General features: G+C 41.6%; 1 protein-coding gene and 1 pseudogene across 2 annotated transcripts in view; one reads left to right on the forward strand and one right to left on the reverse strand.

The window, feature by feature from the left end:
- The window catches only part of TAFA4 (TAFA chemokine like family member 4), a 190212-nt gene that overhangs the window by 130285 nt on the left and 43775 nt on the right, over positions 1-16152 (reverse strand). For both annotated transcript variants that reach the window (XM_039248850.1, XM_039248851.1), the window contains one exon: positions 616-749. In XM_039248850.1, the coding sequence (XP_039104781.1) occupies positions 616-629 (14 nt within the window). In that variant the 5' untranslated portion in view covers positions 630-749. The remainder of the gene's footprint in view (positions 1-615; positions 750-16152) is intronic.
- On the forward strand, positions 1029-1151 carry LOC120242888 (annotated as a pseudogene).

The following is a 16152-nucleotide window of genomic DNA, read 5'->3' on the forward strand; positions in this document are numbered from 1 at the left end:
TCTGACTCTCCCTTTACGTATGTTCCCTGAATTCAATTCCTTCTACCCAACAGTAGAAGTTCTGTTCTACCCAAACAGAAAGCTCTTCCTGTTTTACCTGGTTGAATCCGAACAACAAACCCCAACCCCAAAACCTCAAGGGCACCCACTCCAATCCTAGGGGATGATCCCTGATTCATTATCTTACGAGTATTTGACAACAAGAGCTGTCACTGTCTAGAAAAAGACCTGGGAATGAGTGAACAGCTATTCAACAATCTTTTTTTATTTTAGGCAATAATCAAGACCCCCAGTAAAAGGACTTCTGACCTACCAAAATACTTCAGCTTCAATGTCTTTTACCTTGAACATTTTGTTCAAAAGTAAGACAAAATTGGCTTATCTTTAAAATTTCCCCTTTCACCTCACAGAGGAGCCAAGGCACTGCTTTACAAACTGAAATGATTTGTAACACGAGAGCTAAAACTTGAAAAGCTGGGATTCCCAAAATACTCAAACATTCAATGTGAAAGAAACCTTTTATCAAAGATCATCAACTCCAGGATACTCCGTTTTGCTGAATTCTCAATGCTTCACAAAGAAACCCTCCCTAGGTGTCTGTTAAAATCATTTTACCTTGGTGACTTCATATATGGTTCCAGTCAAACACAATTATTTCCGGATGAATTTCAGACCAACTCCAAATTCCCATTTGTAGCTATCGCCAACAGTTTCTGCAGTTCCAAAAAATTATCCTAGCCTGGAAAGACCTATTTAAGAAACAAAAACATGGGAAGGCATTAGCATTTTAAAGTTGAAAGGATACAGATTTCTGGTAACAAAATAATGTTTTTTACAATGAAACATGTAGTTAGTTGCAGGACCGTGGTAGGCAAGCAAATGCACCCACATTTGCAGTGTCCTGATACATGAGGGGGAAAGGATACAGAATCCTACACTCATTAACAAGCCACAGGTTTGGTTAACAGAACACAACTTTGAAGTAGAAGTTCTCTCAGCAGCAAAGGCATTGAAAACTTGACGGAGGAAGCTTTGCGCAGTGGCAGTATCGTAGCCAATGAGGTTTATCCGAGGCGCGATTATTGCTAATTGAAAACTTGACGCAAACCATTCATGATGTAAAATTCCATTCTTCCCATTTCGTTAAAAAACAGGACGAAAACAGAAGTTAGAGAGAGTCCATTTCCAAGAGTTCTGCAACGTGCCCAAGCTCACAGCCCAATGGAAAACCCAGCACGAAGATCTGAATGCCTAGCTTTGTGTGACGCAAACCTGAAAATGTTGCTGAATAATCTGTGAGGATCCTTTTTGAAAAATGTTAATGAAGGAGGAGGGCAAATGTCTTTCCAAAATATACCATCACACCAAAATACACCATCACACCAAAATACAAAGAAAGAACACTTGTTAATACCGTAACTGACATTCTACAAGGTCCTTTAATGCACAGACCTAAAAGGAGTTTTCCACTCAGCAAAAACATTTTTGCAAGAAGGATTCAGATGATCCCAAACCAAGGACGCGCTGAGAAAGAACAATGGACCTTGAAACTACACCATTTTTTTTAAGTTTATTTATTCATTTTGAGAGAGAGATAGAGCAAGTGCAGGAGAGGGGCAAAGCGAGAGAGACAATCCCAAGCAGGGTCTGCACTGTCAGCACAGATCTCAAAGCAGGGCTCAATCCCACAAACCATGACATCATGACCTGAGTTGAAATCAACAGTGAGGTGCTTAACCGACTAACCCACCCAGGCACCTCGAAACGACACCAGATTTAACGCGGCTAAGTTAAAGACCCCTCCCAGGGGTGGAGATCAGAGAAAAATGACGATATGCACCAGTAAATATTACAGTTGCAAATATGAGATAAAAATGTTCGCTGCAACACAGTCTAGTTACTTCAGAATCCTGCTGAACCCATTACAAATCCGCCACAAAGCACAAGTGAGACATTTCACTTCTTTACACACCCCTGAAGATAACTACACATTTGACTAAAGAACCCAGACCCACCCCTCCGGGCCTTAAGGAAGGAAGAGTCGACCTTGAGTGAATAGCTCAACAAGAGGGAAGAGGCTTTGAGTAACTGCATAAATCTAAGGTATTTGGGGGGAAAGAAAATACTGGAAACTGTTAATCTCCCACATCCTCCAACTTTATTAAGTATGTTTGTCCTGATGTCCACCCAACGGCACAGCGTGACCTTCCGTTATCGGAAAGAAATACACAGTATAATTTATCAGTATCCATCATAATGAACTTCCCACATATCGGAAACCAAAATGACCTTTCCTAGCTAATATTTATCTTGTTTTCTTCACACAAAAGGAACCACTGGGGATTCTTTCCTCAATTCATTAAAAAAATGGACCCATCAGTGAAAAGAAATGTGATCTCATCGTTTGTATGCCAGACAAGGAGCCAGGAGTTTAATTTTAGGCTGGGCAGTAACTCATTCGGTCAGATTTTCCCAGGGTGCCTCCTGGGCGATGGCTTCAAAGGATTAACTCTTTCCTGTCACTTCCAAACTTGAGTGCAATCAAGACCATGAATAATTTCGCGCTTGGCCCCAAAAGCATTTACTTCTAGTCATTGCTTTTCTCTCTCTGTTGTTTTCAAGCCATAGTACAGTCCATTCTACCCCTCTGCTTCCAAACTTGTTTGTTTTTAAATAGTCTCTGTGTTTTCCACGATGAAAGACTTTGCCCATGTCTCAACTTAAAAAAACAAAAAAATGTTTTCAGGTGCCCTGTCATTCTCAGAATGAACTTAAAAGACTAGGCATTTAGACGTCGGGCTACATTTTTTATCTTTTCCCTCACGTGGTGGTACTGTGTAGAGATAGTCACTCTCTTCCAACAAAGGAGCATAGTCCCTGTTTATGTTTCCTAGTACCAAGAAACTTGAAGATTTCCAGCCACAGTAGACCATTCTTCAAACGTTTAATTTCTTTCCCTGGTACACTGGAAAAAATTCTGCCTACAGTTGATTTCTTATCAAGGAAATAGTGAGGTTTTGCCTTTCTCTTTTCTCTGGGTCTATTTGCCCTCACCAGGAGTAGGGCGAATCCCCTAAGGAGATTATTCTTTAGGAATCGTCATTTACTTGTTGCAGATAAGCAGCCTCAGAATATCTGTGTTGGTTTTACTAGAGCCGCCTCACTCCACACACGTCAATATGGATAGCATCAAGTTCCAACTCAGCTTTCCAGGCTACAAATTTACAGTGATGATATATCACAGTTCCTTTTAGAATTGGAAGACACAATGACCTTAAAGCTAGATCTAATCAGGACGAAAAATCAGACTAACTCAAATTTGAGGGACACTCTAAAAACGTAATTGCTTTTGAAAGTATCAAGGTCGTGAAAGACCGAAAAAAAAATCTGAGGAACTGTTTCAAATAAAGGTGAGACACATGGCAACAAAATGCAATTCTGATGGTACAATGGATCTTGGGACCAGAAACACACACACACAGACTCACACAGAGCCATCCTCAGAATGAAGTACATACACACACAACATACACACATATACAGACACTGCTATAAAGGACATTGTTCCAACAATTAACAATTTTTAGCCTGCAGAATACATTACAGTGTTGTATCAACATTAAGTTTCCTGATTTGGATGATACTGTATATAAGACAGAGACTGTCCTTGTTACTAAAAAAAATACTCTTAAAATATTTAAGAATAAAAAGCAAATGCCTCCAACTTATTTTCAAATGATTCTGAGGGGGGAAAAACTAAAAAGGAGGGAAGGGGAAAGGAAGATAGAGAAGAGTGAATGTATGGCTATAAAAACCAAGGAGCATAATGTAAACAATTCGTGAATCTGGGTAAAGGGTATACAGGAGTTCTTTGTACTATTCTTTCAACTTTTCATTAAGTCAGAAATTATGTAAAATAAGAAGTTACATATCTAATTAAAAGCTTTCAATTCATAAGACATACAAAAGTGATTTAGAATTTATTACCAATTCTAACAACAAGGAGAGTTGATAGTTGGAATGTTCTGGCTAATTCAACTCTGAGCATTCAGCCAAGCCCCCACAAGAAGCACTCCCAGTGCTAGGCCCTGTGTTAAAGCACTTTAAAATATTAGTAGGATTGGGTGCCTGAGAGGCTGAGACAGTGAAGCGTCCAACTTCGGCCCAGGTCATGATCTCGTAGTTAGTGAGTTTGAGCCCCACGTCGGGCTCTGTGCCGACAGCTCAGAGCCTGGAGCCTCCTTCGGATTCTGTGTCCCCCTCTCTCTCTGGCCCTCCCCTGTGTGTTCTCTGTCTCTATCTCTGTCTCTTGAAAATAAATAAACATTAAAAAAAATTTTAAAACACAAAAATAAAATATTAGTAGCATTTATTTATATCCTGATACGCAGATGAGGAAAGTAAGGCACAGAGAGAGTAAGTGATTTGCCCGAGGTCACCCAGCCAGCAAGCAGCTATGTCAGGATTCAAATTCAAGCCATCTGGCACCAAGGTACCTGCTGTTTCAGTTCCTGTAAAATTAATTCCAAAAACTATGAGTCTCTTTTCATGCTTTCGTAAATAGACTGAAAATATATCTTCTTCAGGAATTCAAGACCTTGATCAGCATCCTAAAGATGGGAATTCTGTCTGGAAACATGTGTGTAGGCCATCAGACTAAATGTGCGAGCAGATCCCGACTTGGAGCAGAAGGTGTCAGATATTAACCCCTAAATAAATGTTGCTTCCTCTCGGAAAAGCTGGGGAAAAACAGTGAATCAGAATCACTGCGGGCTTCTGATTTGCTGCCACTTTATTAAAGTCTTATGTCATTTTCCAGATTAAGACCAAACATGCAAGAATTCTCAAGTCCTTCAGGGCTGAAGCTGCCATTTTTCCAACAGATGGGAGACAACCACACTTCAGATCGGAACTTGTCTAAAACGTTTCAGAGAAAACACACCAGAGCCAGAACGTAACACACGAAGGCTAAATTACTTTTGTGGATTTGGATGAAGGAATTCGGCATTGAAACAAAACCAAAAAAAAAAAAAAAAAAGATTTTGTCTATTCGTTCTCCCAGACTCATTTCCTGACAAGCTCCAATTTGGAAGCATTTCTTCAACAAAACAGCATAGCAGATTCTCGCTTAATAACAAAGCAAGCAGGGGGCGCCTGGGTGGCTCAGTTGGTTAAGTGTCTGACTTCGGCTCAGGTCATGACCTCACAGTCCATGGGTGTGCTGTACTGACAGCTCAGAGCCTGGAGCCTGCTTCGGATTCTGTGTCTCCCTCTCTCTCTCTGCCCCTCCCCCGCTTGCTCTCTGTCTCTGTCTCTCTAAATAAAATAAAGACATAAAAAAACTTTCTCAGAAAAATAATAATAATAAGGCCAACAGTTCCAAACAGCACTGCCCCTTCCCGCCCGCCCACTGGCAAGTGGTCACAAGTTCTACCTTGCATCACCTGCCAAGTGGGCACTTTCCAGTAATTGGCTATTTCCAGACTCACCATCAGTGCGTCTGACCTCCCATGGTGGGATCTACTAAGAGACTCTCGTTCTCAGTCCCCCAGGGATCAGCAAGCAAGTTAGCATAATTCTCCCAGCAATTGATACAACCCTTAAAAGTTTAGATGTTGTGATAAATCATTTTACCACACTAATTTCTACTCAATCAAGATAGGAGATGAAGTAAGTGAGAAATGTATCATAAATTAGCAACCTGGGTTCGGGGAGTTAAAAAAAAAAAAAGGCAAGGAAGGTTCTATGAGTAGAAAACACAAGAAAAGATGATCCCACTAAGTGATGTCTTGTCTGATAAACAGTGGGAATTTTGAAATGGAGGTTGCCTACCTAAATTCATTCATCATTTTTTCAGACATAAATGAGGAAAGATGTTTCCATTTCCAGTTGCTTAAATAACGAAACCACATTGAATTGTCTTCCGGAAATTTTCCAGCAGCTTTTCCACAAAAATACGTAAAAGCAAACATAACCCTTCTCTTGACAAATGTATTCTGAAACAAGTATCAATGAGCTTCCTATTTTTAAGAGTGAGCTGATGAAGGTAAGTGTATTTAATAGGTTATTGACGCTTATATGAATATATTTCAAACGCTGATCCAAGGCGGATGCCTCCACTGGGCTATCATTTATAATTATCACACGATGCATGGGATTACTTAGTAATTTAGAGCATGTTCACCGTCATATGTTAGAGGGGACACGCTTTTCTGCCAGAATGTGGTAAATACATGTCATAAATTGCTTTTTTATTGCTTGCTTAAAAACATCTATGAGGAATTTACTACTGAACCATTTTACAACATATTAAAGCATGTTGTAAATGAGCCATTAAAGACAATAACTGTGTCTATTAAATATTAAACATTTCATAAGTGGCATTTTAATTTCAAGTATTAGCCATACCATCTCATCTAAATTAGGTGGTAGAGAGTTCTTTAAAAAGGCTCTTCCAGTCGGAGATGATTTAAATAAATTAAACAGACAGGCTGTGTTACTATAAGGTTCACACACTGCCATTTTAAGAACAGAAACGTTCTTAAAACCACACAGCATCGTTACTTAAGCGTAGTGACACAATCCTTTCTAGTGGAAGTATGAGCAAACAGTGCATTTTGTTGATGAAGAGAAACTCCAGCCTTCCAGTGACCATGAGAAGCCAAAAGTGATCACCACCAAGTGATAATGGTGTCACCGAGAGCCTATATACAGGAAACAGAGAAAACAAACTGGCAAGTTACATAAAATAAACCTCACTCACCAAACTCAGGCACACCCAGCACGACTCCGAAGTTTGTTGTCCGAGTGAAATCGCCCAGGTCTGGGGCTGAACCAATGGGAACAGTAATGGCAATTTAGCCATAAATCTCTCAAGGCCCAATTATCCTGACTGCAGAAGGTTTATTTCTTTTAATTAGGCCACTTTTTAATTGGAAATTTTCCCCTTGTTTCTCATTTTTCAAATAATCAAAACAGAGTGTCCAAGGATTTTACCGTAATAAATAACCAACACAACATTATGAAAGCTACCCACGAGTTGCCAATCACTTGAGTTTTTGCTGGAAAAGTTGTTATGTGATGTGTCTAACATCTACATAAAGAATATTCATAAGGTAAGTTGTACATAAAGATGGCTAACAGTGCCTCCACTACTTTAATCATTATGATCCTGGCTGGGGCATGGGGTTAGGGGTTAGGAGTTGGGGGTGGAGGCAGGGGTCAGGATCTGTTCACTTACAACCAGAATAAACCTCTTGAGGGGAGGGATGACACTGTATTTCTCCTCTACCCTAATCTCTAACATAATGTCATGCACATCATGGGTGTTAAATATGCTGTGAAATAAATTAACAAATGTAAGTCTTTAGTTTCACTCCTAAATGAATGGTCATTTAACTTCTATGACCCTAAGTTCCTCACCTGTAAACTAATATAGTTCAACCAGAAGACCCGCCAAGGTGACATCCACCTGTAAAAATGACTCACAGAGCATTCTAGGAAAAACAGTATGATTCTGAGGGAGATTACATGCAGTTCATGGACATATATGCACAGTAAATTCAGCCGTGACAGGATTATACGGCAAGGCAATGCCCACTGCACACAATATTGGCCATTTTAATCGATTAGTGGGATAAACGCTTCCTAAGAGCTTAATCTAAACCTTTATTAAATTTCAACCCGAAAACCATCTTTTGTTTGCCAACAGTGCCCTCCTGTGGCCAAAAAAAAAGTCTTTTGACAGTGCTAATATTAACTGATCTACATTTTTGTTAAGTAGATGTTTTAATTTTTTGATAAAGCCATAATTATAAATAGAATATAAGCTCTCTTTAAATAAACATAAGAGGGGTGCCTGGGTGGCTCAGTCAGTTTAGCATCCGATTTTGGCTCAGGTCATGATCTCATGATTTGTTACTTTGAGCCCTGCGCCCGGCTCTGTGCTAACAGCTCAGAGCCTGGAGCCTGCTTCGGATTCTGTGTCTCCCTCTCTCTCTGCCCCTCCCCCACTTTTACTCTGTCTCTCAAAAATAAATAAATGTAAAAAATTTTTAAAGAAACATAAGAATCTAAATATTTTCTTTTTTTATTTTAACATTTTAATTTATTTTTGAAAGATAGAGATAGAGAGCGAGCAGGGGAGGGACAGAGAGTGGGAGACACAGAATCCAAAGCAGGTTCCAGGCTCTGAGTTCCAGGGCTCAGCACAGAGCCCTCTGCGGGGCTGGAACCCACAAACCATGAGATCATGACCTGAGCCAGAAGTTGGAAGCTTCACTGCCTGGGCCAACCGGCACCCCGCTAAATACTTTAAAGTACAATATCAACACTAACTGCATCATAAGAAAAAGCTAAAATATAACAACAGCTTCTAAACAGAATAGTCATTATTTATAGGGAATGCTAGTATAATAAACATAAGACCATATTGGGATTTAGTATTTGTTGCTTCCCCTGTCACTACTATAGCACAGACCCATGTTACAGTCCACCCAAGGTCCCCAGGCTATTTAGAGATGCTCAAAATACCCTGCCTGTATCTACTGAAAGCATACCAGTTAGTGGCTTTATCCCAGGACATGCAGACGGAAAACAAAATTAAGACTAATTCCAGTCTATGGGGCGCCTGGGTGGCTTAGTCGGTTAAGCGTCCGACTTTCGCTTAGGTCATGATCTCGCGGTTCGTGGGTTCGGGCCCCGCGTCGGGCTCTGTGCTGACTGCCAGCTCAGAGCCTGGAGCCTGTTTCAGTCTGTGACTCCCTCTCTCTCTGACCCTCCCCTGCTCATGCTGTCTCTCTCCCTCTCTCCTAGAAATAAATAAAACATTAAAAAAAAAAAAAAAAAGACTAATTCCAGTCTATCCAGGAGTGACAATCTAATCAGAAAAGACATACATGGAGCAACCAAGAATGTAGATCACTGATATTTGGTATTGTCTTTCAGAATAATAAAAATAAAGACTAACAGTGTCAAGAAGAGTAGGATCAGTGAGGACTTCTGTAAGCCAGGAAAACTTCCTGGAAGAGGCAACAATACAGAGAGCAAAAGAAATAAAGGAATACTGAGAGAAAGGGGTAAAGAGGTTTTTGGGGATCTTGAAATTTTGCGTTGTGGTTGTTTTTGTTGTTGACGGGGGGTGATCCGTATATATGTGTGGTGTGTGGGTCTGTTTTGTTTCATTCTGATTTGATTTGGTGGAGGAGGGGGAAGGGCCACTAAAGGAAACCACAGAACTCAGAGACAGGGGTAGGGGTGAGGAGGCAGGGAAAGGGGGCTGACCGTACGTGGAGGTCCCACGGAAGGGCTGAACACAATCTTCCCTGTTGTGTCTCCACGTCCAAATGCATGGTTCCCTCAACAGTTTGGGTCTGTTTTTTTTGTTTTTTGTTTTTTTTTAGTTTATTAATTTTCGAGAGACAGAGAGAGAGAGATGGACAGAGGATCCGAAGCAAGCTCTCCACTGATAGCAGAGAGCCCAATGCGGGGCTCAAACTCATGAACCGCAAAATCATGACCTAAGCAGAAGTCGGATGCTTAACGGACTGAGCCACCCAGGCGCCCCACAAGTATTTGTGACCAACTCTCGGGCAGCAAGCCCTGTGTTGGGCACTGTGCACAGAGGATGGATAAGGTCTTGGACACCCTGGAGCTTGTGTTACAGCATGGGAAGACAGACAAACAGGTAAGCTAGTGTGAATAAGGTAACTGTGGGTTGGAGGAAGTATAACCAAGAACACAAAAGTGAATAATGTGACGGAGGCTGTGGGCTTGGAGGATGAGCAGGTACCCGCACTGGATGCTCAGGGAAGGCCAGTCTGACACAATGGTGACTGACAACATGTGGACTTCAGGTGTATCCTACCTAGAGAAACAGTATGCACCTGCCGCAACCACAAACCAAAATAAATCTGGTGTGGTCAGCGGCACAACAGCAGTCGGAGTGGCCTGGGGGTGGCAGGGTGGGGGGGGGGATGGGTAGTAAGCTCGGGGAGGGAGGGGTTTGAGATGGTATCAGAGAAGTCCCGGGGGGCAAATGACGAGAGAGCCTGTAAATCCCAATGCAGAGTTGGGATTTGATTCCACATGTGATGTTAGAGTTTTAAGCAGGACAGAAAAGAGAGATGCGTTAGGTAAACGTGCCCTCCAGCTGCTGGGTAGAGGATGCACCCTGTGGCGGTGGGGATCTGGGGGAGAAACTAAGAGACTACTGCAGTAGTCCAAGCAAGAGATGGTGACGGCTTGAAGCAGGATGGTGAAAATAAGAGCCAAAGAAAACGTGATGTTCTGAAGCCTAAAACAGCACTTGCATACTACAAGTGACTAATAAATGTTTGTGAATGAATGAGCTGGTGCCTAAGGGAGCGAATGGGTAAACTCTCCTTTCCCCTTCATTAATTCTCTCTAGGGCTGGTGTCCATCTTACCAGTGAGTACAAGAAAATTACTGCCTTCTCTATGCCCTCGAGTGAGGAAAAACTAGCAAAACATTTTGTCAACCGCTTGTTTGGCACACATGAAGGTCTCAACCTAGAAATACAAGAGAATGAATCTGGGCTTGAAATTAATATAGCGTGGTGTGGTGAGGACACTTCAACTTAAAGAGAGAAAGAGAGAATGAACTTGACCAGCTATCTTGAGAGTAGAGCACCGATGAAGTCTGGCCTCTTTAAGAAGTCTTCTCACACATAGCACTGGGTTCTATCAGGCACTCCATGTGGAGGCAAACTAATGAACTAACTTGCAAGATCTAAGTCTCGGATCTTGGTACCAAGAATACTAGTTCTTATCTCAAGGACAGGGCACATTCTAGAGTCTAATCTATTTCATCCTCACTTTACCTGCTAGCAAGCTTCATGCCAAATCTATAATCTACCTTCAGTAAGCAAATAGAACTTTTCACCATGCATTTTATATGCCTCATTTATTCTTAGTTTTCTTTATCTTCCCTTTATCTTTCACTTCACTGAACATTTTTAAAATTTTTTTTTTTTTTTTTTTTTTTTTTTTTNTTTAATGTTTTATTTATTTCTAGGAGAGAGAGAGACAGCGTGAGCAGGGGAGGGTCAGAGAGAGAGGGAGTCACAGATTGAAAGGCTCCAGGCTCTGAGCTGGCAGTCAGCACAGAGCCCGACGCGGGGCTCGAACCCACAAACCACGGGATCATGACCTAAGCAAAAGTCGGACGCTTAACCGACTAAGCCACCCAGGCGCCCCTCACTGAACATTTTTAAAGACTTTCCCAAATCTGTTTTGATGGGGACAGATACAAATACATGAGTATATGAATGAGACCACCGTATCTAATATCCTTTGACGGATCCAAAGTTCAACTTGTCCTGTCCCTTTGTCCATTTCCCTTTTGTGTACCCATGCTACTCACCAGACCAGAACTCAAAATTCCCACCGAGGCACAGTCACCTAAGGGCTCGGCATTATTTCCAAATAATAAAATGAAAAATGTCACCCAGACCACGCAACACAGGAACTAACAGGCAACGAGTCACAATGTGATTCAAGGATGGGTTTCCTGGTAAATTGCAAGGCGTGAGGGAAGGGGTCAAAGGACCCCTTTGGGTTTGGTTTATGTGAGGCCCAAAGTCTCACATAATGCATGTAATATAGGGCAGTAAACAGTCAGGGGACCTGGGAGAAGATGAAGGGGGAAGGGCTGGGATGGGAAGGGACCCCAAGGGTACACGCTTTACAGCTTTAACAAAGATCAGTCTTGGCTCATGGTGATTCATAACCAATCATGTCATCTGAAATTAAGAGCATGCTTGTGTGATCTGAGAATCTACAAGAATGTTCATGGGCCCTAGAGAGCAGTGGAAAGCCATATCTGATTGCTTTGTATCTTAACTCAAGAGAAGACAAACAAAGAAATCTGGTATCGTGGTAATAATTTAACAGACTGATACCCGGGGCTCCACATGGGACCAGTTGGTTCAATTCTTATCTCATTTAATCCTCGAAATAATCTGAGAAGGCAGTTCTGTTTTATTTTGTTTCCAATCCTTACATGACAGGGGAGAAGATAAATCATTCCACTTACTTACCGAATAGCACACAAGAAGTAAACGGTGGACTTGGGATTCCAAACTAGGCTGAGAGAGTCCACTCTCTGAGAGAAAGGGGAGTTGAAAATAGAAAAGTCTGGAAAAAACCAGAGAGGGGGCTGGAGGTAGTATGTGCTCAGTCAAGACTGAAGACTGGGGTTTGCACAGTACAGGAAGTCACACTCGGAACACCTCCCAGTCCGAGACTGGAGTTCTTGAAAAGGACAGAGCCCTCCAAACACCCAGCCACAGCTGAGGAAGGAACCCATCACATAAATTCCTGCCACATCTACTTCCTCATGTGTAAACATCATGAAACACCTATCCCATATTTCAGCGAAGACGAAGACGTACTATCTGAGTTGAAATGGGCTCTAAGTGTAAAAGGCACACTGGGCCTGAAAGACTTAGTACAAAAGAAAGACCCACCTCACTAACAGTCTTTGATACTAATTACACATGGAAATGACAATAGTGTAGACATGAGGGTTAAACAAAACATATTATGAAGGTGAAAAACAGAATGCAGGCGTATCGGTAAAACCATTAAGTTGTGAACCATAGACAACAATATACTCTGGATTATTATTTTTTTCTTCATTTGGAAAGACCTTATGGCATTCAGAGCAACTGTCTTAATCTCCTCCTGATTTGATAGCATTAACTCAGATAAAAGCCTGTGAGGCCGTTCCTCTGGATTCAAGAACCCCCCTACCAAACAAAAACAAAAACAAAAAACAAAACCAGCTTATATTTATAATGCATTACAACCAGAAACTGACTTTTAAGACATTTCTATGCCGAGTCCACATTTTCGGTTGGTAAATTCACTAATCCTGTTCCTTTGGGGCACCAGGGAAACATTCTGGCAGCAAGTATGCCCATATAAGGAAGTCTAAGAAAATCACGGGGTCATGATCCCATAATTCCAACACATAAGAGATGCCCTAAAACTTGACAAGACTTCTAAAGCAGAAAAACACAGGTGGCTGGCAAGAATAACCTCTCGTTCTTATCAGGGGTTTAGGCCGTGAAGGTACTAAAGGCACTATTCATCCCTAAAAGGAAGAAATGCATATAAAATCTAAGATCATCATAATCTGCTGTAAAACATAAAAATACACAAGATGTAGATTTGTCTTTGTGACCTACAGGACCTTTGACTTTTAATTAAAATAACAGAGTCACCTGAAAACCCATCCATTGTAACCAGTTCCAAAGTACCTTTGTTAACAGAGGCGAGAAGCAGCAAGAACAATGAAATTCCAATATGATCCAGCTCTTTTTTCCAGTCCTTCCTAGCCTTCCCACCTCAGGACCTTTGCACACATCACTCCTTTTGTTCAGAGACAAATATACTGTTCTGTCCTCCACTGAGTTAATTCCTGTTTAATCTTCATTTCTCGGGATAACCATCACCTCCTTGGGGAGGCACTTTCCTAACTACTAAGTAAAACCTCTAAATTTTAACCTTTTCTTCTTGATTGTTCAGAATTGCATTGTTAAACTGATGTGAGTCTCCCTCATTAGACTGAAAGCTCCATGTAGGCAAGAAATGGGTGTCTTCTTTCAGCACTGCATCTCCTAGGCCTTGGTACTGGGCCTGGCATGTACCAAGCAGTCAACAAGTATCTATTGAATCAATAAATGAATCTGAAAACCTAAACTGAAGCAGGATGTCCAGTCTCCTTTCCCCAACAAATCTGGGTTTTCAATTACAGTATTCACCTGGTGGCAAATTTTTTAACTACAGACACTTTCTTAGGTGTGGAACCAACTAGAGCTACGGCTTTCCCTAGAACATTCCAGCCCCCACCAAACCTTTTAAAGAGACACGGGGCAATTGTGTAGCAACATGGATGGACCTTGAGGGGGTTATGCTGAGCGAAATAAGTCAGGCAGAGACGGACAAATATCATATGTTTGCATGTATAGGAGGATTAGGAGGAACTTAACGGAGGACCGTGGGGGAGAAGAAGGGGGGAAATAGTGGGGGAGAGGGGGAGAGGCAAACCATGAGAGACTCTTGAATGCTGACAAAAACTGAGGACTGATGGATGGGGGGGGAGGGGCATGGAGGAGGGCACTTATGGGGATGAGCACTGGGTGTTATATGGAAACCAACTTGACAATAAACTATTTGTAAAAAAATAAAAATAAATAAAGAGACATGGGGCAGTATCATTTGTTATGTGGTTCAGTCCCCCATGGCTAATTCAAGCCACACCTGGTAAAGTTTCTTCTTCCTCGAACTGAGAATTGAAAGTGAGACAGGGTGCCCGCGTGGCTCAGTTAAGTGTCCAATTCATGGTTTCAACTCAGGTCATGATCTCACGGTTGGTGAGCTCAAGCCCCGCGTTGGGCTCTGTGCTGACAGTGCGGAGCGTTCTTCAGATTTTCTCTCTCCCTCTCTCTCTGCCCCTCCCTGGCTCACTCTTTCTCTCTCTCAAAATAAATAAATAAACTTAAAAAGAAAGAAACTGAGGTAGCTAGTCATTTGGGACTAAGCTACTGAAGGAGAGAAACACAAATCTGGGAGTTGTGGAGTGGCCATCTTTTCCCCAGTACATGTAGAGGCCCAAGAAGAAAAAAAAAAGGCAGTCTGCAGTCTGCACAGAGATAAGATTGGCACAGATACTCAAAGAGCAGAAATGAGACAGAGGAGCCTGATCCAGGTTCCAGAACACTGTTTTATTTTTAGCCTTTCCTTGGCCCACCTTCATCCCTTCCCTTGTGTTCCTCCTAAAAATTTTTTCAAAAATATTAATTTTCACTTTTGGTCTAGCTAGAGTGAGTTTTTTGTTGAATCTAAATAGAATTACTCCCATTTCATTGATGGGGAAACTGAGACCCCAGAAATGACCTTCCCTAGGTTACAAAGCTAATTAGTGGTACCGGCGGACCTCATACCCATGTCTTCTGACACAAGAACAACTCCGTGTGCCCGTCCAAGTAGTAGCTTCTAGTCACGTGGGCCGTTACATTTAAGTTAATTTATATGAAATAAAATTTTAAACTGAGTTCTTCGGTGGCACTAGCCACATTTCAAGTGCTCGGCACCTCCACCTGGTGAATAGTATATTAAAGAGCAGAGCTATAGAACATCTTCATCACTGCAGAAAGTTCTATGCGACAGCACTGGATCCATGTAGGGTCTGTCCCCTTTGTTAGAAAAATCTAAAATGAACTCCAGAAACAGGAAATGGCAACTCAGAAGCAATAATCCACACAGGAAGAAAAAAAAACTTACAAAAATCTGTCAGTAATATCCTCAGAGAGATAAGGGGGTCTGTACCCAACAAACAAGATCAGGCTGTTATTTTAAAAAGAAAAGAGGTAACATCTAGCTGGCTCAGTCGGAAGAGCACACAACGCCTGATCTCAGGGTTGCGAGTTCGAGTCGCACGCTAGGTGTAGGGATTACTTAAGTAAATAAATATTTAAGAAGAAAAGAAATATTCAGGGAATAAACAAGAAAATCAGTAGAAGGAAGATGAAGAAATTTCCCAAAAAATAAAGCAAAAGACAAATGAAGGGGAGCTAGGAGAGAAACATAAGAAAATTAGAGTGCCAGGCAAGGAAATCTAGTACCTGAATGTTAAGAGTTCTGCTAAGAGCATTGAGAAAATACAAGGGTGGGGAGGGGAGATAATCAGATAAAACAGGTTTATTCCCAGAAATGACAGATACAAGTGTCCAGACTGAAGGAGTTGAGTACCCCGCACAAGAGTTGAAAACACACATACCCCAGAACACTGGAGACAAACAGAAGATCCTTAAAGGTTCCAGAAGGATAAAAACGGGTCAAATGCAAAAGGATTCGGCTCCCAAGGCATTAACTGCTCAAGCACACCTCCTACGAAAGCGACCAGAGAGGGCGCTCCGTCAAATAAAGGAATAAGCCAAGAAAGTCTTCCCGTGCGGGATGCTGTAAACAAGACATCCAACACAGGTGCAAAAGAACACAAACTGTTTGAACAAAAAGACCCCAAAATTCAATGACTCAAAGACCATAAAAGTTCATTTCTCACTCAAGAAAAAGTAAAATAAAATAAACTGCAGAAGCTCCCTTCAGCTGAACCACTAAATGCGGC

Source organism: Hyaena hyaena, unplaced genomic scaffold (genome assembly GCF_003009895.1).
Source record: "Hyaena hyaena isolate Hyena2069 unplaced genomic scaffold, ASM300989v1 scaffold_320, whole genome shotgun sequence".
NCBI classification, from domain to species: domain Eukaryota; kingdom Metazoa; phylum Chordata; class Mammalia; order Carnivora; family Hyaenidae; genus Hyaena; species Hyaena hyaena.